This window comes from Dothidotthia symphoricarpi (genome assembly GCF_010015815.1).
Source record: "Dothidotthia symphoricarpi CBS 119687 unplaced genomic scaffold P153scaffold_7, whole genome shotgun sequence".
Classification (NCBI taxonomy): Eukaryota; Fungi; Ascomycota; class Dothideomycetes; order Pleosporales; family Dothidotthiaceae; genus Dothidotthia; species Dothidotthia symphoricarpi.
In genome coordinates, this window is record NW_022985014.1 from 855,459 (window position 1) to 880,710 (window position 25,252).

The window sequence follows — 25,252 nt, forward strand, 5'->3', positions numbered from 1 at the left end:
GATTTGGTTGTGAGACACTCCCAAGACAGGCGTCGATGTGAGTTGTCGTCTCAACCTTAGCGTCCGTGTAAACAGCATGATGATGGTTCTAATGTATGTTTAAGACAGGTGTCAAAGAAGGTATCGGTAAGACAGACAGAAGCGGGGGCGATACCGCTCTTGGACTAACGCATCATCCGTGCACTGGGATATCGTCTTCTCCTCACTCCCGAAGTTCCACAACATCCTCTCTTTCAAGCATCACGCAGAGTAAGTAGCGGTCTTACCTTTGGATTATTCTTGATATCGGGTATCTGCATTGCGCCTTGCCATTCTATTCGCGCTTGCCTGACCGCCTGTTTCGACAAACGGTAATCGACTTGCGAGAACCGTCAGTTAGTTTACCGGATTCTGATGTCTTCCTGCACAGTTTCACTCTTATGTCGGTGTTTTATCAAAATCACTTTCACGGTAGGAGTAAGAGTAAGACATGGTTGTTGGCTTGCAAGCAGGGATACATGGCCACCCTCAGTAAGTTTCCGGAGGAACGGTGATGCTGCCAGACCATTCTTGCGGCGGTTGGATGCCTGTGCAGTGCATCACATATGTACCTTGCCCAGCGTAGCGCAATGAGGGTTTTGTATAGCGGTGAATGCGTTTTTACCATTTTTTATGGTGCATCAATCTCACCACGATTGATCCGGTTGATTCCAACATATTTCACGACCCTTGCTCTCACAACCCTTACTCTGTACCCTCGTTTTTCGTGCCTCTTTCGCTCTCGTCGTCATCTTGCCAGCAGCACATAATTCTCGATTTTTACAACGAGACAGCTTGTATCACCAGCTCGCAAGCTCATCTTACACGAATTTCCTCACTATGCCAATCATCCAAGGAGCTATCGATTCATCTCCCTCCTCCTCGAGATCGTCGACTCCTGTTTCGGTCGCAAACAGAGAGACACACGATCGGGCTCGAGATACGAGTGAGTGTCATTCGGACGAAAACACGCGCTGTTTTCATGGTATAACTGATTTGATATAGGTAGTCCTGAGTGTCACCCAACAACAAACCACAGTGTTGCTCAACGTAGAGGGGACCGCGCTGCGTTACCAACCCCAGGACCTACTGTCAAGAGAGCTCGTAGCTCACCTGATCAATGCATCACCTCGCCGACCAAGCGAAGAAGAACAGACAGTCAAGACTACGCCGACTCAGTGGAAACGTTCTCCTTGAACCCACGCCATGACGATCCTCATGGCAAGGACTCGTTCGGCTCTGGTCTTGCGACGATAATCGGGAGCTTTGTCTCTCAACAGTTGTCCAGATATTGCAAATATCTAGAAAAGATGATCTCATCTATCGAAGATAAGTTTGATAAGAGTTTAAGACGGATAGATACGGAACTCAAGACTATCACCACCAATGTCGCACAGCACGACGAAACACTGAAGGAGTTTACAAAACACAAGCCGCTCGATGCAATTGAGTCGATGCAGGGCCAGTTTCGGGATCTCAACGAGTCTCATACCGGGCTCATGAACGCGCAGAACTCGCTTGGAACGGAAATGAAGACTCTCAAGCAAATTGTGCAGGAGAAAGATGCGAAAATGACTTCCGATATGTGCGACCGTGTCAACGCCCTAGAGAAGGTAGTCGGCACTAACATTAGTACAACGTGTCCGACCCCAAATACTCCGAAGACTCCAGGACCTTCTACGTGGGTCAAAGGCAAATTCACTGGGCTGATAGAGAAAGTTAAGGTTCTGGAGAGTAATATGAGATGGGCAGGAGATCACATCAAAAGGTTTCTAAATGAGGTAATCCCCGGCCTGGAAAAGAGTTTAAAGGCACAGAAAACGGAGTATACGGATTTGAATTCTAACCTCAGGGCTGAATTGGAAGAACGGCTCACGAGTTTGGAGAAGCAACGAGCTCAGGATCTGGCTGAAAACGAAAAACGGCTCACGAGTTTGGAGAAACAACGCGCTCAGGATCTGACTGAAAACGAAAAACGGCTCACAAGTTTGGAGAAACAACGCGCTCAGGATCTGGCTGAAAAAGAAAAACGGCTCACGAGTTTGGAGAAGCAACACGCCGATGAGATAGCCAGACTTTCGGCAAACTTGGACAAAGCTAACGACAGCTCTGCCAAGAGCTACGACAGAATCAAGAAAGACGTGGATAGTATCAACAACGTAGTCACGGCCAACAAGACGATGACAGACGCCAAGATGACCAAGTTCGAACGCTTGAGCAAAGAAAACGGTGCTCTCGTTACAGAGACAAAGCGCGAATGCACAACCCAGGTAGCAGGGCTTCGAAGCGACGTAGAAAAACACGTCCAGGAAGCCATCGCCGTTGATCGAGAAACCATAGAGTCCAAGCTGACGGAGCTGGTTGAGGGCGGGATTCGGAGATGCAAATCCAGCTTCAAGGAGGACATCAAGGAGGACATCAAAAAGGACATCAAGGCAACTCAGGCACATTACGATTCCACAGACGGCGTGCTTAAATGGCAGGAACGGCGCATCACGAAGCTGGAAGAACGCGCGAGTCAACATCCAGGCACAGAGGTAACAAATCACCAGGTCGTCGTTCCAAGCTCAAAATGTTGCACCGTGTCCAAAGAGATTCCGAGCCTTTGGTCCGCTGTCGACACGCTCAGAGCGGACTTGCAGACATGCGACATGGACCGGCGCAACCTGCGTGACCGCGTCGACGAAATCCAGAAGACCATCGACGCAATGGAAGGCGCCAGCGACCTCGACAGACATAGCGCTGAGCTGAGTGACGAGCTGAAAAGACTCCAAGACAACTGGTCGAGTTTCAATACGCAGTTCGAGGCGGAGAATAGGAAGGGCATCGACGAGTGCCGCCACTCGATAGATGGCGTGAAGGCGGCCGTCGATGAGCATAAAGAGCGGTGTGTTGAGCAGTTTAATGGCGTGAAGGCGGCCGTCGATGAGAATAAAGAGTGGTGTGTTGAGCAGTTTGATGGCGTGAAGGCGGCCGTCGCTGGAAACCAAGAGTGGTGTGTTAAGCAGTTTGAGGGTGTTTGGCGTGTGCTTAACGCCCTGGTTGAGCAGCACAATTCGCTGGCGTTGCTGTATCAGCAGGAGCGTCAGCAGCAACAGCCTCATCAGCGACAGGAGCAACAGCAGCCCCAACAGCAGCCTCAACGGCAACAGCCGCAGCGACAAGACCAGCATCCTCAGCGACGAGACCAGTATCCTCAACGACAACAACAGCAACAATACCCCCCTCCAAACACCCATGCCAGACCTACCCATCCTCGTCAACACCTCCCGCAAAACGTTCAGCCAACACAAGGACCAGCACAAGCACAAGCACAAGCACAACCACTAGGCCCACCCCGCAGATCCTACAGAAGCGCGACCCAACGCAAAGAGGTAACGGACGAGGAGCTACTTGAAGCGATCCGGAATCCATCGTGGCGCTGAATGATGTGGTTTGGTTTGGGTTGATGGAAGTAGGGGGTTTGGTGGTGGTGGGGGAAGTCGACAGGATTTGTTGGAGAGAAGAAGGTTATTTCCATTTCTAGGCGTTTGGGGGGTTTGAGTTTTTGATATGAACAGAATAATCCGGACAACTTTTACGATCAAACATCGCGTTCCAAAAACATGGATGAAAAGAACGAGAGAGAGTACGATAGCATAGCAAATAACTACGACAACACTTTATATTTTACACAACACTCACATGCTGGATGGTAGCTGTATATACATATACAAGTTTTTACTTTTGATTTTCGACTCTTCACTAACCGTCTATAGCTTGGCCTCCTTGGGGGCAATCATGAGCTCGGGACGGACGTGCTTGTCAAAGTCCTCTGAGCTGATGACCTTGAGCTCCATGGCGGCCTCCTTGAGGGTCATGCCCTTTTTGTGTGCGTATTTTGCGGTTTTGCTGGCGGCGTCGTAGCCGATGACGGGGTTGAGGCAGGTGACGAGCATGAGACTGGGTGTTGTTAGTGGGAGATTTTGTGGGAAAATAAATGGAGTAGACTCACCTCTCGGTCAGCAGCGAGCCGATGCGCTTCTCATCCGCCTCGAGACCCGCGACCAGGTTCTTCTCGAAACTGCGCATGGCGTCGGCGAGCAGACGGGAGCTGTGCAGCAGGTTGCGGATCATGACGGGCTTGAAGACGTTGAGCTCGAAGTTGCCCTGGGAGCCGGCAAAGGTGGTGGCGGCCTGGTTGCCGAAGACCTGGGCACAGACCATGGTCAGGGACTCGCACTGGGTGGGGTTGACCTTGCCAGGCATGATGGAGGAGCCGGGCTCGTTCTCGGGCAGCTTGAGCTCGCCAAGACCGCATCGAGGGCCGGATCCGAGGAAGCGGATGTCCTGGGCGATCTTGAAGAGCGACGTGGCGAGGGTGTTGAGCTGGCCGTGGGCCTCGACGATGGCGTCGTGGGCAGCGAGGGCCTCGAACTTGTTGGGGGCGGTGATGAAGTCGGTGCCCGTCATCTTGCTGACCTCGGTGGCCACGTCCTCGGCGAAGCCCTTGAAGGTGTTGATGCCGGTGCCGACGGCGGTGCCGCCCTGGGCCAGCATCTTCAGGCGCGGCAGGCACGACTGCACGCGCTCAATGCCAAAGTCGAGCTGCTGCACGTAGCCCGAGAACTCCTGGCCCAGCGTCAGGGGCGTCGCGTCCTGCAGGTGGGTGCGGCCGATCTTGATGAGCGACTCCCACTGCTCGCTCTTCTTCCTGAGGGCGTCGCGCAGGCTGGCGAGGGCGGGCAGCAGCGACTCCTCGAAGTCGAGGACGGCGGCGATGTGCATGACGGTGGGGAAGGTGTCGTTGGACGAGGCCGACATGTTGACGTGGTCGTTGGGGTGGACGGGCTTCTTGGAGCCCATGGTGCCGCCGAGCAGCTCGATGGCGCGGTTGGAGATGACCTCGTTGGCGTTCATGTTGGACTGGGTGCCCGAGCCCGTCTGCCACACGACGAGCGGGAAGTGGTCGACGAGCTTGAGGGCGGCCACTTCCTGGGCCGCCTGCTGGATGGCCCGGCCGAGCTTGGGGTCTGCCGCGTGTCAGCGCTCTGAGCTGTGCAGGGCGGGGCGGGGCGCGTACCCAGGCCGTACTTCATGTTGACGGTCGCGGCGGCGCCCTTGAGGATGCCAAAGGCGCGCACAATGGGCGGCGGCATGCGGTCCTGCGGCTGGTTGATCTTGAAGTTCTCCAGCGAGCGCTCCGTCTGGGCGCCCCAGTAGCGGTCGGCCTCGACCTGGATCTCGCCAAAGGCGTCGCTCTCGGTGCGGGTGCTGGCCATGGTGCGCGAGAGGCTGAACTGGCGGTGCTGCAGCGGCGTCCTGGCGGGCAGGCGAGAGAATGCGGAGAGAGTGCGGGCACTGCGGGGGATCATATGCGCATGTGCGGCCTCGGCAGCCCGGAGCTGCGTTCGAGCGGAGCGGAACATGGCAGGCGGCTGGGGCTGGAGCTGCGACGGGGGAGCTCAATGGCGGGGGCTCAATGGCGAGACGACGAGGAATGACTGGAGTCGTCGCACCGCAAATATGAAGCCGCGACGCGCCCACTCAGGCCGGGAGCGTCGGGAGAAGTCGGGCCTGTGGAGCTCGGACAGGCCTTAGCAAAAGCTCCGTCTCCAAGCCAGAGAGCACTTTCACCGCGGTCTGCACTGGCGGCACTGTCTGTCTGATCTGCCTGGTCTGCCTCCTCTTTATTGGGCAGCCCTGTCTGCACATTCTCCCCCCGACTCTCCCCGTCCCCTCAGCACGCTCTGGCCTGCCATAGTTTATTCGAGTCGGCGTTTGAGTCGGCGTTGGGCAACACAGCACCACGCTCGACTCAACAGCCACCCAGCTCGCCTTTAACCACGCCTTTAACCACGACCCTCGGCGCTTCCACGCTCGGCCTCCGCTGCCGCGCGCTCGGCACCCCATGTCCTGGCTGTGTACTATGTAGACGGCAGACCATGCCTGGCCTGCCTCTGTGAAACCTTCCTCGTACTCAGTACGTGGCCTGCCTTGGCCGCCCTGCTCTGGCTCCCCTCGTACGCTGGTTCGCCCTTGGAAACATGCATCGCTAGGGAAAAGGTAATCCGTCGTCATCGCCGATTCGCTCCTGCCTCCCCCATCCATTGTCCACGGCTGCTGGTGCAAAGAAGAAACTCCAGCTGGGCGTCCGACAAGACACTCGTACCCTGTCCGGCTCCATGTTGCCGCCACTGCTGCCGCCCATGCTGCCTTTCCTTGCCTTTGCCTGCCCTTCCTTGCCTTCCTGGTCTTTGCCTCTGCCTCTCCCTTCCCTTCCTTGCCCTGCCTGTGCTTAGCTTCGCCTACGTCTGCTCGCTCGCTCCTTGTGCTTTGCACGCGTGCTCGACCAGATGCCGCGTCCGCTTCCGCATAGTGGCGGCGAGGTCACGGCCACGCTCATGATTAGACTCGTAGCGAATCGCCCCGTTCCAGCTTCGTAAACGATCCCGAGCCAGAGCCAGGTCACCGTTAGTTATTGCACGGCTCAGCCATGCAATCGCCATATGGAGCCAGCGTCACATACACTAATGTCTGAGTAAAGCAACCCCTCTTCTCCCACCACGACGTCAGCAGCCCTCTTGTCTGCTGTTACCGTCTCTGTTCCTGTTCCTGCTGCTGCTGCTCTTGCTGCTGCTCTTGCTGTTCCTGTTCCTGCTGTCTTGCCTCGTTGGCTCCTTGCCCTCTGTGAATCACCGGGTCAAACTCCACCTACCCACACCGCCCGCATTTCTCTGAACTGCTGATAAGCCTTCCGCCTGCTCATGCCCTTCGCCGAACCCGCCACTGAACTAACAGGGCCAAATAACAGCCTGCAACTTTTCACAACCAAAATCCATCCACTGCACCTCAAGCATCCACCCCCAGCGACCTTGACTGACGCCACCTCGATTCACCCACCTCGAACCACTGACCCTCACAACACACACAAAACGTCCTGATCGCCATTCCTGACCGCAAAATCAATGGCCGAGCCAGACTACAGCTCGCCTTACTGGGCTGCTTTTTCCACAGGTCCAGGACCACAAGGCTCAGAGATGCCTGCCCCGCTTCTTCCTGGACATGCACCCTCGTTTGCCCAAGGATTTCCCTCTTTGTCTTACGAGCCTCCCTATCATCAAGTCAATGCCCCTCCTATGCCTCCCTTCTCCGAAGTACATGCCTTTGCTTTCTACACACATACACCAGGACGGTCGCCCTATCCAATGCCAGTAGCCCACCCACCACATATGCGTCCGTACCCTCAACCCCATTCAAGGCTTCCTCCAGCCCTCCGCAATGGCTCTGCTGGCGGACGTATGGACAGCCCTAGTCTTTCGGATACCGGGGACAACTTCCCAAGGGTTGACCCTTCCATACCACGCGGAACACAGGCTTTCTTTCCTGCCTATTTTGCAGGACATGAACCTCTTTTGCCACCAGCAAACGGACCTTCTCCCATGGCTAGACGGTATCACTATCCAATCGGCCCTCCAGCTCCACCAGCCCTCAGCTCTGATGATCAAGACCGTATGCAAGCGCCAAACCGTGGAAACATAGATCAGCATCAGCGGACTCCCTCACTCAATCCAAGGTCGTCACACGTAGAACAGCCTCCACACAACAACCGGCCATACATGCATCCAGAACGGCGTTCAACAGCACTATTCAACCCTCAAGGTCGTCGATCAGACCGTAGTGTCTCTCCTCGGACTTCGACCCGCCGGAGTTTCGACAGATACTCCTCCGATTTCTCCCCTTCCATCACATCGTCCGATGCAGAAGAGGGCGCTCTTCGTGCGGCGCCGTCAAATCGCGCACGACACCGACCGAGAGAGGTTCGGCCACGCTTTCTCCCCCAGCGCCAGGACCCCAACATCCCGAGTCTCCGACAGATTCAGGATCTCAAAGACAAACTCCCACGACGCCTGCCGAGTGAGCTCCCGGAAGGCGCGTCCTGTGCGTGCGACATTTGCCAGAAAGATTACTCGAGCACCTACGTGCAACCATCAGAAGAAGATGAAATAGCCATACAATTACCTTGTGGCCACTCTTTTGGGGAGTTTTGCATTTTCCAATGGGTATGTGCTCCAACCTGTAGTACGGGGCTGGCTAATCTGAGTTTAGTTTGATACTTGCAAAACCCACAAGAACAAGGTCACTTGTCCAATGTGCCGTAAACTGCTCATCGAACCTGTGCGGTACTCACCTGCGCTGTTGCACGCAATTTCCCGACATGGTCCAGCGTTCCAAGAGCTACTCGCCAACGAGCTTCGAGGCGACTTTGCCCATACGTGAGGTCTGCGGATGGAGCGTTGCAAAAGCAATCTATGATGTGCAACTTTTGGCGGATGGTGGTTCCAGGCAAATGAACACACATCTCCACAGCAAACTTGGATAATCACGAGAACACTGTAACCTTTTTTTGAGATAACAAAGCTCCCGACCCTGCAGCCCGACTTTGTCACACAGGCCCGAAAGAGCGAGTCGCTTTTGCAGGAGAAGCACAGGCATCTCCACAATTGATCCTCCCCACATGGTGCGGCGTTTGGCGCGGTCTTGGATTATGATATCATTTTTGTGCATGACGGAGTTATTGGGAGCTATCGACGGCGTCTCTACGGTGTGGGACAACCACCATTTGTAACGTGAATTTCTTTTAATATATGTGGGTACCGGTCGGATATTCACTTCTGAGCCTAGATATCGTACGAGAGACAAACAAATGTTGAAGCCGCGTCTGCGCAAGCTGAAGATGGGATACCCTGGGATATTTGCGACTGTTTGACTTGGTTGCCCGAGCAGTCCCAAGTGGCTGTGCTTGGCAGGCCAAACATACAACCCCACTATCCACAACACAAGTACACGGGCTGCAACATGCGCTGCTTTCTCTCCTACCGAACCAAACTTCTCCTTCAGATCATCATTGGCGATTGCGTGTGTTTGTGCTGACCTTGACACTGCACACTGCCCTTGCCCTCCTGCTCGCTACAAAGACGGCGGCCTGCCATCGCCCCTCCTCCCCTCGTCGCCGCTATATGTGATCGCGCATCATCGCAGCCAACACCAGAACCACCACGATGGCAGACCCGAACAGGCAGAGCTTCCAGATGCCCACCCCGCCGCCGCTGCTCCACACTCGCTCCAACAACATGGAGCGCCCCGGCACGCCCTCGCAGGATCCATTCATGAGCCCCCAGATGACCCCGCAGGGCAGCCCGAGCAAACACCACCAACCGCCTGGCGCATTCGACCTACCGCACGTGTTCGAAAATGCTATGCGACTGCTCCCAACCATGGGCTCGCCCAAGTCGAAGCCCGCAACGCCGTCATCGCCCAACAAATCGAAGCTGCAGATTGGAGATAATGTCGAGTTTCCACAACAAGAACTACCCAGCTCGTCGACCGGCAGTCCCACGCGTAAGGCAAATAAAGAGAATACGCCACCCAGCTCTCGTCTGGGCTTGCAGAAGGATCCCAGCTACATGACCCAAGCAGCTCAGTCGCGACAGGAACCATACCGCACACGCGAGGCAGAGCAGTCGACGCGCCACTACCCTGTGCCACAGCGTCTCTCGCCGGAAGAGCTCGAGATGGCTAGGAAGCCGGCTGTCAAGCGCATGGCCAACGTGACGCAGCTGTACTTTCTTGACTACTACTACGATCTCCTCACCTACGTGCATACCCGCCAGAACCGCCTCACTCAGTTCCAGACACAGAATCCCGCGCCTCCCGATACGCCAGAAGCAGAGTACAACGACGCTCTCACACAGTATCTTGGGCGTGAACGCGCCAACCTCCGCAAGCGACGCACCCGTCTACGGCACGGAGATTTCCAAATCCTCACACAGGTTGGCCAGGGTGGTTACGGGCAGGTCTATCTGGCACAAAAGAAGGACACGCGCGAGGTTTGCGCCTTGAAGGTAATGAGCAAGAAACTGCTGTTCAAGCTGGATGAAGTTCGTCATGTCCTGACCGAGCGTGATATCCTGACGTCGGCTAAGAGCGAATGGCTGGTTCGACTGCTCTACGCCTTCCAGGATGACAAGAGCATCTACCTTGCTATGGTGAGTCTTGTCCACTTCCATGCACACACTCGATCTAACAAGTCTAGGAATATGTTCCGGGAGGTGACTTCCGCACATTGCTCAACAACACTGGCGTCTTGCACAACCGACATGCCCGATTCTATATCGCCGAGATGTTCTCATGCGTCGATTCGCTTCACCAACTGGGATACATCCACCGAGATTTGAAGCCGGAGAACTTTTTGATCGACAGCACAGGCCACGTAAAGCTGACTGATTTTGGTCTGGCCGCAGGCATGCTTGCCCCCGCGAAGATCGAGTCGATGCGCATCAAATTGGCATCCGTTGGTGATGTTGTCTCGCCGTTCAAAAACCCCATCGAAGAACGAAGTGCAGCCCAACGTCGTGATAACTATCGATCCCTTCGCGAGCGAGACATCAACTACGCAAAGAGCATTGTCGGAAGCCCGGATTACATGGCGCCGGAAGTATTGAAGGGCGATGAGTACGACTTCACTGTAGACTACTGGAGCTTGGGATGCATGCTCTTCGAAGCTTTGGCCGGCTATCCGCCCTTCGCTGGCGCCACTGTGGACGAGACCTGGCAGAATCTGAAACAGTGGAAAAAAGTATTGCGGAAGCCCGTATACGAAGACCCCTCCTACTTCCTCTCCAAGCGCACATGGGATCTGATCATACGCCTCGTCGCCTCCAAAACATCTCGTTTCCGAGGCATCTCGGAGATTCACGGCCATCAGTACTTTGCCGAAGTTGACTGGACGAAGTTGAGGGAAAACAAGGCGCCATTCGTGCCGGAGCTCGATAGCGAGACTGACGCCGGTTACTTCGATGACTTCGGTAGCGAATCTGACATGGCAAAGTACAAGGAGGTACACGACAAGCAAGCTGCCTTGGAAGCTATGCAGGACAGGGACGAGAAGATGAACAAGGGCCTGTTCGTCGGATGTAAGTGCCACCTACCTCATTATACGTTTATTGCTAATCATGTGCAGTCACTTTCCGCCACAAGAAGACCGTCGAAGAAGGTGGCAAGGCAGCCAGCCCCCGGAAGCCACTTCCTTTCGTCGACGAGAGCTTCGGCACCATTTTCTAAAATGCTTGCTTTTCCTACGCCCCGGGCACTGGCTGTTTTGGAGGCTTTCTTCACCTTTCCCAACCCTTATTTCCGGATACTACCTGACGCATATGGAATTCTTTCGCGATAAACGATTAATGAACGGAGCGAGGGGTACATGCATTGGGGGCTTCGCGTCATTGCTTTCACCGGATGTGGTAGATTGGGGTTCACACGGTTCGAGCGTGGTCCGAAACAGCGCTGTATCGTTTTGATAGCGCTGTCGTGTATTAGTAGAAGCATACAGAGAATATCAAGAACTTATGATATTCTGAAATTTAGATTTTATTCACGTATTTATGAACTGGGCCGGACTTGCGATCGTCACCAAATCTTATTAACACGTTGACGCGCTTCCACGTGATCATGCTCATTAGCGTGATTCCCCAGAGCCTAGCACAACTCTATGCGCCCCTCACACAAGTCCACTTCCACCTACGACGCGCATTCGCCCCGGCAACATGCCCGGTGTCATTCAGAGAGGAAGTGGGCGTAAACGTCCCTCGCGCAGCCTAAGCGACGACGACGACGATGACGACGAGACCTCCGACTCTAGTAGCAAACGCGGGCGTTATCAGCATGACGCGTCTGTCCGTCCCTCAGTCGATGCGACGTTTCAACCGGGCTCCTTGATACGAGTCAAATTGAAAAACTTTGTCACGTACACAGCAGCGGAATTCCATCTAGGGCCAAGCTTGAACATGGTAATTGGGCCGAACGGGACAGGAAAGAGTACGCTCGTTTGTGCGATTTGCTTGGGACTTGGATGGAGCAGTGAGGTAAGGAGTCCTAGCGGTCAGATACATGGTGTAGTGCTGATCTGTGCCAGCATCTAGGACGAGCAAAAGATCTTGGAGAATTCGTCAAGCATGGCTGTGACCTGGCGGAAATCGAAATCGAACTTGCCGCCGGCCCGGGCATGGCTACAAATCCCATCGTACGACGGCAGATTCGCAAAGCAGATAATAAGACACAATACTGGCTTAATGGGAAGAGCGTGCCTCAGAAGAGGGTGTCGGAATTGGCCAAGGAGTTCTTGATTCAGATTGACAACTTGTGTCAGTTCCTGCCTCAAGATCGAGTTGTGGAGTTCGCGAAGATGACGGACGTCGATCGGTTGAGGGAGACACAACGCGCTGCGGCTCCCCAGCAGATGGTGGAGTGGCACGATCAATTGAAGGAATTCGGTACACGGGAGAAAGAGTTCGAAGCAACTCGACAGACCCACGAGCAGCAATTGAAGAAGTTGGAGAGTCAGCAGAATTCGACGCGAGACGACGTTGATCGCTGGAATGAACGCCAGAGTCTGCTGGTCAAAGCCACAGCAATGCAGAAAGTCCGACCGATCATCGAGTGCAACTTGCGAAAGGTGGCACTTAAACAGGCAAAAGCTGATATTCGTGCTGTACAACGAGAGCTTGTCCAAATTGATGCTGATGTAGAGCCCATTCGTCAAGCTCAGGCTGAAGCGGTAATGTACCGAGATCAGATTGACCGAGTCGTTAAAGTCCGCAAGAACCGCCTCGACATGACCAAGAAGCAGACTGATCAGTTGACTCTAAAAATTGCCAAAGCAAAGGAGGCTATTACAAGTTTTGAGGGCCAGGTCCTGGCAGAAGTGAACTCCAGGAAGGCTCGCGAACAAGACATTAATCGACTCAAAGCAGACATAGTAAGGTTCGAGCGCCAGCGTCAAGAACAGCCTGTGGAATGCGATACAGAAGGTTGGAATCAACAAAACACCGAGTTTCGTACCCAGATCTCCGCTGTCGAGCGTCGCGTCGCAGACGTGAATATTCTGCTGGCTGAGAACGTTGTTCGGGGGAAAGGCTGGCATCAGGAAAAGCAAATGGCTGAGGCACAACTCGAGCAGCTGAATACACAGGGCGGAAAGCAGGCAAGTTTGTTATCGAAGCTATCTCCGGACACAGCGAGAGCCTGGGACTGGTTCCAAAAAAACAAGGATACATTACAGTTGAAAGGCGAAGTCTATGGGCCTCCTATCCTGACGTGTTCCGTCCCAGACTCGCGCTACGCAAACGCGGTTGAAAGCCAAATGCGACACGGCGACTTCATCGGTATCACTTGCACCAGCGGAGAGGACTCTAAAACTCTATCAGGGGTTTTTACACGCAGAGAAGGGCTTGGGCTCCACGATATCCATCTTCGAACCTCGCCAAAACCCTTGTCTTCATATCGGGCTCCTGTCGCTCCGGAACACCTGCAGAACTATGGATTTGAGGGCTTCATGGTTGACTACATCCAAGGGCCTGACGCCGTCATCGCCATGCTCTGCGACAACGCCAGACTGAACCGCACGGCTTTCGCATCGAGGCCACTCTCGGACCAGCAGCACACGGCCGCATCTGCCAGTCCGATCCAAAAATGGGTCAGTGGTAGGGAAGTTTTCCAGATCACGACACGTAAGGAATATGGGGCTTCGTCGACCAGCGTGAACCTCCTCAAGGAGGCGAGGATCTTTGTCGATCAGCCGGTCAATGCGGAGGAGAAACGTCAATATCAAGATACGATAACGCGGACTTTGCGGGATCTGGAAGAGCTGAAAGAAGGGCATGAGGCGGCGAAAGAGGAGAGGAAGGGTCTGCAAGATCGGATTCAGGAACTTAAACAGGGCAGAGTAGGTTTTATGTCACTTTGATACACGATCTTTACTAACGCCTTTGTAGGATGAGGCTCAGGCCGATCATGAACAGCGGCGAAGGGCTGTTGCTGTGTGGCAGGCTCTTCCTCGCCAGATTGGTGCGGGCATCTGTCCTTTTGATTTGTTTATCTAGTGCTAACCGTTCCCAGAGCAAAAAGAAGCGGAAAGGGACTCCAAACTTGAGGATAATGCGCAAACAAACAACCGCATACGAGACAGCAAGGCCAAATCGCGCGAGGCTTCGTTGAAAGCCGCGACACTGACTATTGAATATGCTGTAAGTCACGTTCACATCTGCCATCAATCTCGATACTTATCATCAACAGAAAATGGTTACTGTTCTTCGTTCGTTCCTCGAGTCGCTCGTGGAAGCTGAGATACGTTTCATTGAAGCCCGATCGGAAGTGAAGGCGCTCGAGAAGGAAAACGAAACGATTCTCAACCGCCAGCGATCGAAGCAGCTCGAAATTGACGCCCTGCAAAAAGAGAACGAAACCAATCGTAAAGCATACGAAGTTCTCGTCAAAACCACTCAACAGATGCTTAGGAGCTTGACGCCGACGGAGCATGAGATTGTGAACGAATACCGCGTTCTGGCTTCTGTCGATGAGCTTGAGAACGAAATCACAGCCGTCACGGCAAGGCTGGAGATGATGGCCGAAGGAGATCCCGGCGCAGTCAAAATGTATGAAAACCGCGAACAACAAATTCGGGATTCTCAAAGAAAGCTCGATCAGGCCGTGTCGGATTTGGATGCCACGATGCAGCAGATTACCGAGATACGTGGGCAGTGGGAGCCCCAGCTCGACGCGCTTATGTCGCGCATCAGCGACGCTTTCTCGCACAACTTTGAGCAGATTGGGTGCGCGGGCGAAGTCAGCGTGTACAAAGACGAGGACGACTTTGACAAGTGGTCAGTCCGCATCAAGGTCCGCTTCCGGTACGTCCCCACCCCCAAAAACCCAACTACACCCCAACTAACCCCCCCACCAGCGAAGGCGAGCCCCTCTCCGTCCTCGACTCACAGCGGCAATCGGGCGGCGAACGCGCCGTCTCCACAATCTTCTACCTCATGGCTTTGCAAGACCTCGCACAATCGCCGTTCCGCGTCGTCGACGAAATAAACCAGGGCATGGATCCGCGCAACGAACGCATGGTCCACGGCCGCATGGTCGATATCGCCTGCCAGGAGCGCACGAGCCAGTACTTCCTCGTCACGCCCAAGCTGCTGACGGGCCTTAAGACGCACCCGAAGATGACGGTGCATGTTATTAATAGTGGGGAGCATGTTCCTGATGCGATGCTGGTTAGGGATGAGTGGAATTTGAATGAGATGGCGAAGTTGGCGGTTAGGAGGAAGAGGGGTGTTGGTGTCGTTTGAGGGAGAGGGGGGGAGTGTGGTTGTTGGGTGGTGTTGTGGCAGGTCGTCTTGTTGATATGAAAATACCCCTTTGTGTTTGTAGTGTCTAAGTTGTTTGGGTTGGTGACACGGTAGGTGTCGTGCTTGTTTGTATCGCGTACTTGTTCCTCTCATTCCCCAGACAATGTCAACAACACACATATCCTGCACATCAGTCTTCACTTCTATACCAAACATCAATAACACACACTATACCGTCCTGCCCTCGTGCCAACGTACCGGTTACCTCATCCCAACCCCCAGTCCGCACGCAAACACAACCGCCCATCTCGAAACAGTGAAGCACTCCTCCTGCAGATCCGAACAAGCCCACCACGCACGGCAGGAACACGAAGGACACTACATCGCACACACAGCAGCAGTGATATAGGCTGGTACTTAAGCGCTTCCATCTTATCCCATTGTGCATCTCATCTTTCTGCCAATTCTTCACCCTATGTGGATATTATCCCGCTCGTCACGATATTAGTCCGCATGTCTACGTCTCAATGCAAAGCATAGTGTGGCCTCCGACCCACCACTTTCTTCCCCATCCGCGATCCCCCACGCACGACTCAACGGCGGGGTGGAAATGGTTGTCGGCGTTGCAGTGGGGCTGTTTCCCCTCGTTCTCGCTTAATAGGGGGAAGGAGGTGGTTGTTTTGGAGAGTAGGGTGGAGGTTGTTGTAGGGAGTTGTGAGGGGGAGGATCAGGGAGATGGGAAGAGGGGAAGAGGAAGGGCGAGGAATGGTATGTCGTTGTCTGGATGGGGGTAGGAGGTGTGGTTTGGTGGGGTTGTGAGGGGAGCGGGTGGGAGGATAAATTGGGTTGTCTTGATATGGGAATTCGGATCGAAGAAAATATTTTGGTATAATGTGGACAGCGTGGAGTAAGAGTAGGACTCTCGAATTGAACGGCCGAATGCTTCGGAGGGGAAATTCATGACGTTGCTGCTGTGGCTGTCATCTAGATTCATGAAAGACGGTGGCTGTGCAAGGCGAGTAAAAATCAAGAACTGCCAAGCTCACACAAAGCTTGGTGATGCTTATTCGGCCTCCGAACGGACAGTGCCGAAAGTGGACCCCTTGAAAACACCCAATCAATCGACCGATTTGGAATAACTGCGCCAAATAACCCCTCAATGCCAGCTCCACGCCAGCTCCACGCCAGCTGATGGATTTGTCGTTGCATGTCATCGCACATGTCACTCGGCCTAGAACCATGTTCTTCCCACGACCACCGCCTTGAATCTGCGGCTGGAACTCCGTAATTGCTAAGCCACATGCCTGGAAGAGTGGGCTACAGATACGAGGAGAGGGGTATTTGCTATTAGTCGACTACCATGATCGCCATCTCTAGTTACAGATAAATACCGCATGCTCCGCTATATCAACTAGACACATCACTCAAAATTCCACCACACTTAAGCATAGAGTTGCAATCCCCTTTCTCGTTTCCCCAATTCTTACAGACTTTGATCCCAAGACAATCTCACAATGGGCTTCTTGAACGAACTTATCTCCGACTTCACCGGTCAGGGTGGACAATCCCAGAACTCCGGCTCGCAGAATCAATCCTCTCAAGGCCCACCACCCGTGTCCCCGCCCTGGGTTGCGGAGTGGGATGGTCGCGATAACAGGTGGATGTTCGTCAACCAGCAGACCGGGGAGCGTACGTACAACCACCCTGGTCAAGGGTATGGACAACAACAACAAGGCAACTCCGGCTATGGGCAGGGCGGAGGTTATCAACAACAACAAGGCAACTCCGGTTATGGGCAGGGCGGAGGTTATCAACAAGGACAGCAAGAGCAGAAGCAGGGAGGAAACGCATGGAAGTATGCGGCTGGCGGCGCAGCAGGGCTTGCGGGCGGTGCTTTGCTGATGCACGAGGGAGAGGAGATGAGTAAGTTCTCCACCTCTACATAACGATACACTTGAAGTTTTGGAGCATCACACTGACATGATCCAATTGTAGAAGATGGCTGGGATCGCGACGAGAACCGCATAGCGAACGACTTTGAGAACGCACCTGAAAACGCGGCAAACTGGGCTGGCCAGGAAGTCGGGCGTGTGGACAACTTCGGAGACCGCGTCGAAAACAAGTGGGACAATACCGTCAATGACGTCGAGAATTTCCCGGAAGATGCGGCGCAATGGACGGGCGAGAAGGTCCAGGCAGTGGAGGATGTCCCACAGGACATTGAGAACAAATGGGATAACGCGGCGAATGATGTGGATCAGTTTGGTGACAGGATGGACAATTCGTATGACCAGGGAAGGAACGAGCAGAGGTATGATGATGATAACAACAACAACGACTGGTGAGGCGGGGAAGAAGCGGGGATGTAGAACCAACAGGTTGTAGCCATCACGAACGAGATCCTCAATCGAAGTATTGGTCGTTCCGAAGCTCTCTGAAAGATCTAGGATACAATCACAATTCTGTATTCGCGTCTGATCTCTGACCATCACCTTTGCGACTTTTCGTTGCACCGTCCAATTCTGACCAATTGATGTGACTTTTCCAGCTATCCAATCAGCGCATGGCTAGCTTCATGTGGATGGCCTTATCTCGCCTTGCGATAACTAAATCTGATGTCTCCACTTCTGCGCGGAATTCTGCTGATCAGGGCTCAGATGTTTCTATAAATCCAATCTGACATCCTTCGCAGGCGTCTATCCAATAGTCTGCTCTACCAAACCCTCGGTACCATCATGTTGGGGTCTTTGCTAACCGTCGCGACCGCCTTGCTGAGCGTAGCGCAAGCTGTCCCAGTAAGCGCACCACTTTCGATTGAGTTTAGTGCAAATCCACTAACACATGATAACTTCAAGTACTCCAGTAAACTGCACAAGAAAACAGCATTGATTCTGGTCGATATCCAGAACGATTTCGTCAACGGTTCCCTGGGATCTCCTCGCTCATCGGCTATTCTGCCCAAAGTTTACACTTTGCTCGATGACCATGAGTGGCCCTACATTGCTGCATCTCAAGACTGGCATCCGAAGGACCATGTCTCTTTCGCATCTGCACATCCTGGGGAAGCGTCAGGCGATGCTGTCAACATCACCTTCCTCGACACCCCCACCAAGATTGAAACCCAAAGCTTGTACGCAGATCACTGCGTACCAGGGACCTGGGGCGCCGAGATTGAAGACGGCGTCAAGACACGACTGCAGTATCTAGAGGGGTACCGAACACCCATAAACTACATCAAGAAAGCACAAGATCACTCAGTAGATTCTTACTCGGCGTTTGCAGACAATCAGTATCATCGCTTCACTATACTGAACTCCGAGTTGACCCTTCATGGCATCGAGACGATTATAGTCACGGGACTCATCACGAATGCCTGCGTGAGAGGTACGTCAATTGACGGGATCAAGCTGGGATATGAGGTTATTCTCATCGAGGATGCGACCGAGAGTTTCTCGGCTGAAGTCAAAGCAGCTGCAATTGCGGAGCTTAAAGGATGGGGTAAGTTCCTCGAATCAGATTAGTTAAGGGTTGAAAGCTAACACTGAGAAGGTGTTCAAGTGATGAACTTGTCCGATTGGGCTACTGCTAATCCTACTGGGCTGAAGAGGCGTTCGATGAGGGAGCTTTGAGGCATGTTTAGAGGGATACTAGCGAAACAAGACTACCTCATTCGGTTACCAGTGCTTATATTGAAAGTGCCCTCTCGTCAATTGTTCCATTTAACGATTACACAACGATACGGTACAACTAAAAGTTTAGGGTTCCAAGTAAGAGCTAGAAGACCATAGACTGACTATGTGCATGTAGCTTTGGTTCACTGACCTGCTAGGTATTTTCATGGGTGGTGATCTTTGCTCTGGACAATATTCTCAATAGATATACAGCCCAAGATGCACCTGCAATTTCAATACTCCGCAACCTTACTAGAAGAGGGTTTCATATCGCATTTCCGCCGCGATTCCGCCGTCCTTCCTGATCAAGACATTTGCTCTAGCAACGACAGTCACCACCGCAGCACGCCATCCATCAACCGACGCCACAACATCTAATACCCCAGCTTTGGAAGGTCTCGAATCACCCACAAAGCGAGGTCACGCTGGGTCATCATGCTCATTCCCTCTACCTTCCTAACACAGACATGCCAAGGACCCCGGCCCAATCACACCTAATGCCAACCCGGAGATGGAGGTAGTCGCCAAGCAGGCCGTTTAAATGAAACAACCACCCAGAAGGCGGTACCCGCATCCTCCTTCCTCCGAACGTGTATCTCCCGCATCGGCAGAATGTCGATCGACAGCAACAGGTACACACCTGCCCGTATGAGTTACCGCCATGGAGATTGAGGAGCATTTGCTACAGGACGTGATGGGCAGGTGGAGAACTTACACAGGGCGGGTTGAAGAGAATATAAAAGATGTCAGTGTCCTCACGATGATGTGTACGATATCGCTATCCCGCACATTCATTATTCCTACCACCTAAGATGAAGTTCATTCTTACCTCTGCGTTGCTCGCCTCCACCGTCCTGGGCACTGTTGTCCCACGGGCTGGAAAGAAAATCGATTACAGTGGCTTCAAACTTCTTCGTCTTGCTGCCCCGGATGTCACTGCAGATGTGCATTCGCAGATCGAGGAGTTGGCCGCTCATGTCCTCAATCCTGGCAAAGCGCAACTGGATATCGTTGTGTCACCAGAAAATGTCGACGCGATTAGTGCCCTGGCCCCCGGAAGCAAGATCATCAACGAAGATGTTGGCGCTGCCTTGAAAGAGGAGGGCCAGATGTCCGTATACGCTGTACCGAGCGAGACATGGTTCACCGCCTATCAGACTTACGCCAACCATCTTCAGTTCCTGCGAGACCTTCAAGGCTCATTTACGGGCCAGTCTGAGATCATCACTGCTGGTACTTCGGTCCAGAGTCGAGTCATCACTGGAATTCATATCTGGGGCAGCGGCGGAAAGGGATCGAAGCCTGCGGTTCTGATTCACGGGACTGTCCACGCGCGAGAGTGGATCACAACCATGACTACTGAGTACTTTGTAAGTCTCCCCTTCTTGAGTAAGCTAAACAGGGCTGAATACCTTCAACCACCTTCTCCACTGGTAGGGTGGGCTGGAGATTGAAGCTCTGATGTCAAGCAGGATGCTAGAGTTCGATTACTGACTATGAACCTTAGGCATGGCAACTTCTTACGAAGTACGGTTCGGACGCCACCATCAAGTCGCTCGTCGACAAGTTCGACTTCTACAGTGAGTGACACAAAAAGATGTAACACTCAATTCTCACGTTCACTTCCAGTCATGCCAATCGTCAACCCCGATGGCTTTGTCTACACTCAGACCACCGACCGCCTCTGGCGCAAGAACCGACAGACTGTGAGCGGCAACACCTGCGTCGGCCGCGACGAGAACCGAAATTGGCCCTACAAGTGGGAAGTCGCTGGTGGCGCGTCCACGAACCCCTGCTCTGAGACCTACAAGGGTCAAGCTCCTGGCGACAGCCCAGAGATCCGCGGTCTTTCAGCCCAGGTCAACTCATTGAGAGATTCGCGAGGTATCCGTCTGTATCTCGACATGCACTCCTACGGACAGTACATTCTGTGGCGTGAGTTATCTCCCTTCCTCAAACTGTGCCATTCTGAGCTGACATGTTTTCCTCAGCATATGGTTACGACTGCAGCCTCCGCGCCGAGAATGACGCACAGCACCGCACCATTGCTGTCAATGCCGCGAATGCCATCCGTGCGGTATCCGGTACCGCGTACACCTACGGACCTTCATGCTCGACGTTGTATGCTACGACTGGAAGCTCGACTGATTACACCGACGTAACTGGCAACGCTACTTACTCATACACATACGAGCTGCGCGACAAGGGTACCTATGGGTTCACACTGCCAGCGAACCAGATCCAGCCTACTGTACGCGAGACCTGGGCGGGTTTCACCAGCATGTTGAAGGATGCCTAGACTGGTGTAGTGCCCTAGATATACTCCTATTCCCTTGATACCTCGAAATGAATGAATGAATTTGCTCGCTGTATGATGGGTACACACCGTAGTTCAATTGTGCTCGTTATGAGCCGTGGATCAACGTGTGACAGAGTAGGAAGGATGTATTCGTATCAGTCCAATGTCACTTAGCATAAGTGAGGTTTCCACACGAAGTAAGCAGTGCACTCGATATGTGCTCATCCATTGATGCTGATATATGAGTGCTGTAACTTTACTTCCAAGGAAATGCTTGATATCTGATAGATAGATCATCTTGAAGCGTCACACTTCATTTACAATAAAGGAAGCGGTTGATATTTTAGTCGTATCATCAAATCTCTCTTTTGTAAGGAGACGATGGTACTACTACAATATAAACATGAGATATCAACCGGGACAGAGCCAAGGGAGCAGGCCTTCTGCCATGTCCAAGGATCTTGCACCTTCTAGTATTGTAGTGATAGAATCACAATTTGTTTAGCTGGCAATTTGAACGAGCATACCATGGTCCTTTTGCTATGTGTTGATCACATTTCATTATATACATAGGTGGCATCATTTCCATCAACCATGCCATCATTTATCTACATTTACAAGCTTACCGAAGACAGATCTTCAGTAAATGAAAGCTCGTCTAGGCATAGGCCAACCTATCCTCGGTCCATCCAGGCCTCAAGTACTCAGACTCGAAGTTGGAGCTCCAGCTGCTCTCGACCGCATACTCCTGCTCCATTTTGATATCCACCTTTCCGCCCTCCTCGGACTGTGCCCAAACACTCAATCCGATGACGTTGTCACCAGCATAGTTAAGAACACCCGGCGGCACGGGGAACTTGACCTCGTTACCGACCCATGGGTTGAAACGTCCGTATTGGTATCCCTGAAGTACAGTTAGCGAATGTCTAAGAAAGAATATGGATGTGGGTATCACTTACGTTGACATAGAGTTGGACACGGATCATCTTGGAGGCAGGAGCGTTAAGTACAAATGCAAACGATGCGTCAACGCCTTCAGGAACGTGAAGAGGGACGACTGTGCGGTAGAAGTTGATACCAGCACCAGTGAAACCAGTAGTTGGGGTGCTCGAGTTCCACGTTGAGTCGTCGAAGCCAGGAAGGTGCCATCCGAGACGCTCAGCAATCTGGCCACCTTCGCTCAAGGTGCCACGTAGAGGGTCCAGCTGAACATCTTCGCCGCCGGCTTCACCGGCAATCTTCCACTCTGTGAAGTTGGCCCCCTGGAGTGTGGCTCCGAGGATTCCACGGGGCTTTACAGCGTCGCTGCGCAGATCGTGTCCAGAGTTATCTTGCGCTACGAGTAAGACGTTCTTTCCATTTGCGTGCATGGTCATGTTGGCGAATGACAGCGTCATATTGCCGGTTCCTACGGTTGAGTTGCCAAGATAGGATCCAACAAAGGCGCCGTTGAGCCACGCACTCCAGCCAAAGGCAAGACCACCTTGGACAGCAAGCTTGACGCCTGTTGCTGAGCCATCGAAGTATCCACGGAAGAGATGGAAGTTGTTGTGAAAGCCATAGTCGTCGGTGTACAGGACAGGGAGTGTGTCAGGCTTCTGAGGGTTTGGGGTTGTCAGGTGATCGGCCTTGACCCACGCATCAGTCGTGTCGTCGTAGTCGGCAAGGCGCTCGGGAAGCCCGTCGTTGACTTTCCAAGTGTCCAGAGACGGAAGCTGGATAGTTCCATTGAAAGCTGCAACAACTGCCTTCAGGGTGCCGTATGGCGTACGAGTAGTCTGAAGCTTCTTGCCGTTCCACGCAAGTGAACTAACGCACTCGGATGCGAAAACTTCAATCGTGGTCGTCTTCGTGATGTCACCCTTCAGAGCTAGCACTTCGCCCTCGCTGGTAGCGCCGCGTACAAGATATGGGCCTTGAACCAATACTGTTTGATGTTAGATGTGGGAAATCCCATATTGGGAATGTATGGTACTCACCTGACTGATCAACGGGTGCAAGGGGATCGTTTGATAGATTGGGAGCCCAAAACAGATAGGCAGTTGGCTTGTCTGCAAGAACAACCTTGACGCCATTGCTGAACTTGAAGACAGTCATACCGGACACTGGTCTAACGTTAACTGTGGTGCCGTGGCTGTCGGAGTGGAATGTCGCGTTTGACTTTGCTCCATTGCTAACGACACTGCCATGGGTAGCACCCTTGATATGGAATTCAACGGATTCGCCAACTCCAGTGGATAGCACGACAATAGGTTTAGCGTCGACGATTGAGTATGTCAAAACTTCGGCCGTCGAGTAGGTGAGTGTTTGGTTTCCAATTGCGAAGTCAGTGACCAGGATCTTAGCCTGGTGTCCCTTCAGGGCAATCGAACCAGCTAGCCGAGGGATCGTGAGGTTACCGATCGATGTGCGAACGTGAAGCTTGAACGATTCGTCGGTACCAGAAGGCGAATATGAGTGGATGGTGACATAGAAGGCGGCGTTCGTATCAGGGTTGCGAAGCTCACTAGCTTGAACAGCGGTGTTCGTCGTGTAAGCCGTATTGTTACCAAGACGTTCGGTGACTGTCAGATCCTCGGCGACTCGTGTAAACATTGCCAGGTTCTTGGTCTCATAGTATTTGCTGTCGATTTTGCGGTTCTCGCTGATCGGGCTGGAATAATCATACGAAGTGGCTACAACTGGGCACGCCAAAGCGCCCCAATTGGTTCCTCCATACATCATGTACAGACTGAGTGCCTGAGTTGTGTTAGACTTAGTTCGTTCATCAATAGAAATCAAGCATCGACTTACCGTAACGCGTTGAGAAATAAGATTGCGGTAGAACCTGTCAAAATGTCAGTGGATTGCTTTTCACAATCAGCAATCGAACTTACAAGTTTGCGAAATCGGCACCAATATCGGCTGGGCACCCACCCTCGGGGCCACCCCATGGGTTGTAAGAGCCTCCCTGAAATTCAGGAAAGAAACTGGGTTGCGTAGGCGAAACCTCCTTGAAATAGTCGTAATAGTCGATTACCTGGTATGCAACATACTCTCCTATATCAACTCGTTAGTAAAGACTCCAAGCCCCTTATTTAGTTGTAGTACTTACCATTCGTGCCTGTGCACTCGTCTAGATTACAAGACCAGCACGAGGGGTAGCTATCAAGTCCGGCAACGTCTACGTTTCCGGTAGCATTCGGGGCGAAGTCTTCTGACCAAGACTTTGAATTCAAGTTTGGATTATTATGGATGAGCGGAATGTCAATACTATTGGCCCGGGCTGTGTCCTCCAAAAACTCCATGTATCGTCCGGCGGGGGCATTGGCGATTTTTTTCACGGTATCCAACCACTGGCTACCGTACTCATTCTCGATCTGATAGACGATAACGTTTCCGCCGTTGCTCACGAGATGCTTGCTAGTGAGAGCGGAGTATTTGGAGAAATATGGGTCGAGAGCAGCCAGATATCGAGGGTCGTCAACTCTCAAAGCACCGTACGCGCCAGTGGTAAGCCACAAAGGAAAGCCACCTGCGTTGACCTCAGCGTTGACGTATGGACCAGGTCGTGTGATGACATATAAGCCGAGCTCTTTGGCAATATCGAACAATTTCGTGAAGTCGTGCGCTCCTGTCGAAAAGTCCATCGTGTGATTGTTCACACTGTGATAGCCCCAATTGCCGTAGAAAGCAAAGGCGGTAAAGCCAGCAGCCTGAAGATTCCGATCAGCGTGAATATTTGCTGGTTGTGGAATTGTGTACCTTGATTTTTTCCAACAGGTCTCGCCAAACTTCAGGGACCGGAATTCTCCAATAGTGAATCTCGCCAGAGAAGACGAACAGTCTCTTGCCGTTAACTTTGAAACTATAGTGATCCCATTGAACGACATCGTTTAGACCATTGTCATGTACTGGCCATTGGCTCAGCGCGTCGCTCTGCGCATTGACTCCAGCACCATTGGACAACAATGATGAAAGGGCGGATAGCCATGAAAGACTGTGAATGGTCTTCATCTTTGCAAGACAAGATATCCAGGCTGACTGGCTACGTCTGGGGTATGCTCGCTTTTAAACCATGTGCCACACGGCTCGCAGAAATCATTACCGAAAAATCA

At 52.8% G+C, this 25,252-nt stretch overlaps 8 protein-coding genes across 8 annotated transcripts; 6 read left to right on the forward strand and 2 right to left on the reverse strand.

The window, feature by feature from the left end:
- The first annotated feature begins 752 nt into the window (after nt 1–752).
- On the forward strand, nt 753–3,738 carry P153DRAFT_208833 (uncharacterized protein). The gene is made up of 2 exons (XM_033662550.1): nt 753–964; nt 1,024–3,738. The coding sequence occupies exons 1-2, from the start codon at nt 859–861 to the stop codon at nt 3,441–3,443; spliced, it is 2,526 nt and encodes an 841-aa protein (XP_033525398.1). The 5' UTR covers nt 753–858; the 3' UTR covers nt 3,444–3,738.
- On the reverse strand, nt 3,428–5,783 carry P153DRAFT_365629 (fumarate hydratase). Its single transcript, XM_033667862.1, has 3 exons — nt 5,081–5,783; nt 4,013–5,030; nt 3,428–3,960 (listed from the first exon to the last, which is right to left on the reverse strand). The coding sequence occupies exons 1-3, from the start codon at nt 5,424–5,426 to the stop codon at nt 3,771–3,773; spliced, it is 1,554 nt and encodes a 517-aa protein (XP_033525399.1). The 5' UTR covers nt 5,427–5,783; the 3' UTR covers nt 3,428–3,770.
- Nucleotides 5,784–6,965: 1,182 nt separating this feature from the next.
- On the forward strand, nt 6,966–8,277 carry P153DRAFT_355803 (uncharacterized protein; the record flags this gene model as incomplete). The annotated part of the gene is made up of 2 exons (XM_033666599.1): nt 6,966–8,060; nt 8,107–8,277. The coding sequence occupies 2 exons, from the start codon at nt 6,966–6,968 to the stop codon at nt 8,275–8,277; spliced, it is 1,266 nt and encodes a 421-aa protein (XP_033525400.1).
- Nucleotides 8,278–9,059: 782 nt separating this feature from the next.
- P153DRAFT_374817 (kinase-like protein) lies at nt 9,060–11,121 on the forward strand (the record flags this gene model as incomplete). The annotated part of the gene is made up of 3 exons (XM_033669541.1): nt 9,060–10,046; nt 10,094–10,973; nt 11,021–11,121. The coding sequence occupies 3 exons, from the start codon at nt 9,060–9,062 to the stop codon at nt 11,119–11,121; spliced, it is 1,968 nt and encodes a 655-aa protein (XP_033525401.1).
- Nucleotides 11,122–16,332: 5,211 nt separating this feature from the next.
- P153DRAFT_208906 (uncharacterized protein) lies at nt 16,333–17,703 on the forward strand. Its single transcript, XM_033662551.1, has 2 exons — nt 16,333–17,108; nt 17,184–17,703. Exons 1-2 carry the CDS (start codon nt 16,700–16,702, stop codon nt 17,528–17,530), a joined length of 756 nt encoding a protein of 251 aa, XP_033525402.1. The 5' UTR covers nt 16,333–16,699; the 3' UTR covers nt 17,531–17,703.
- A 121-nt stretch (nt 17,704–17,824) lies between these two features.
- On the forward strand, nt 17,825–18,928 carry P153DRAFT_421994 (Isochorismatase hydrolase). Its single transcript, XM_033672343.1, has 3 exons — nt 17,825–17,980; nt 18,041–18,683; nt 18,735–18,928. Exons 1-3 carry the CDS (start codon nt 17,921–17,923, stop codon nt 18,812–18,814), a joined length of 783 nt encoding a protein of 260 aa, XP_033525403.1. The 5' UTR covers nt 17,825–17,920; the 3' UTR covers nt 18,815–18,928.
- Nucleotides 18,929–19,668: 740 nt separating this feature from the next.
- Nucleotides 19,669–21,295, forward strand: P153DRAFT_421995 (uncharacterized protein; the record flags this gene model as incomplete). Its single annotated transcript, XM_033672344.1, has 4 exons — nt 19,669–20,226; nt 20,364–20,436; nt 20,486–20,791; nt 20,848–21,295. 4 exons carry the CDS (start codon nt 19,669–19,671, stop codon nt 21,153–21,155), a joined length of 1,245 nt encoding a protein of 414 aa, XP_033525404.1. The 3' UTR covers nt 21,156–21,295.
- A 518-nt stretch (nt 21,296–21,813) lies between these two features.
- Nucleotides 21,814–25,151, reverse strand: P153DRAFT_287938 (glycoside hydrolase family 35 protein; the record flags this gene model as incomplete). The annotated part of the gene is made up of 7 exons (XM_033663573.1): nt 21,814–22,059; nt 22,115–23,082; nt 23,135–23,894; nt 23,949–23,982; nt 24,032–24,194; nt 24,250–24,850; nt 24,900–25,151. The coding sequence occupies 7 exons, from the start codon at nt 25,149–25,151 to the stop codon at nt 21,814–21,816; spliced, it is 3,024 nt and encodes a 1,007-aa protein (XP_033525405.1).
- Nucleotides 25,152–25,252: the final 101 nt, after the last annotated feature.

Coding starts and splice junctions, on each gene's coding strand:
- P153DRAFT_365629 (XM_033667862.1), bottom strand. CDS start 5,426: ATGTTCCGCTCCGCTCGAACGCAGCTCCGGGCTGCCGAGGCCGCACAT. Junction 5,031..5,080: donor CAACATGAAGTACGGCCTGG/GTACGCGCCCCG, acceptor GACACGCGGCAG/ACCCCAAGCTCGGCCGGGCC. Junction 3,961..4,012: donor GGCTCGCTGCTGACCGAGAG/GTGAGTCTACTC, acceptor AACAACACCCAG/TCTCATGCTCGTCACCTGCC.
- P153DRAFT_208906 (XM_033662551.1), top strand. CDS start 16,700: ATGGGCTTCTTGAACGAACTTATCTCCGACTTCACCGGTCAGGGTGGA. Junction 17,109..17,183: donor GCACGAGGGAGAGGAGATGA/GTAAGTTCTCCA, acceptor CAATTGTAGAAG/ATGGCTGGGATCGCGACGAG.
- P153DRAFT_421994 (XM_033672343.1), top strand. CDS start 17,921: ATGTTGGGGTCTTTGCTAACCGTCGCGACCGCCTTGCTGAGCGTAGCG. Junction 17,981..18,040: donor GCGTAGCGCAAGCTGTCCCA/GTAAGCGCACCA, acceptor GATAACTTCAAG/TACTCCAGTAAACTGCACAA. Junction 18,684..18,734: donor TGCGGAGCTTAAAGGATGGG/GTAAGTTCCTCG, acceptor AACACTGAGAAG/GTGTTCAAGTGATGAACTTG.
- P153DRAFT_208833 (XM_033662550.1), top strand. CDS start 859: ATGCCAATCATCCAAGGAGCTATCGATTCATCTCCCTCCTCCTCGAGA. Junction 965..1,023: donor CGATCGGGCTCGAGATACGA/GTGAGTGTCATT, acceptor GATTTGATATAG/GTAGTCCTGAGTGTCACCCA.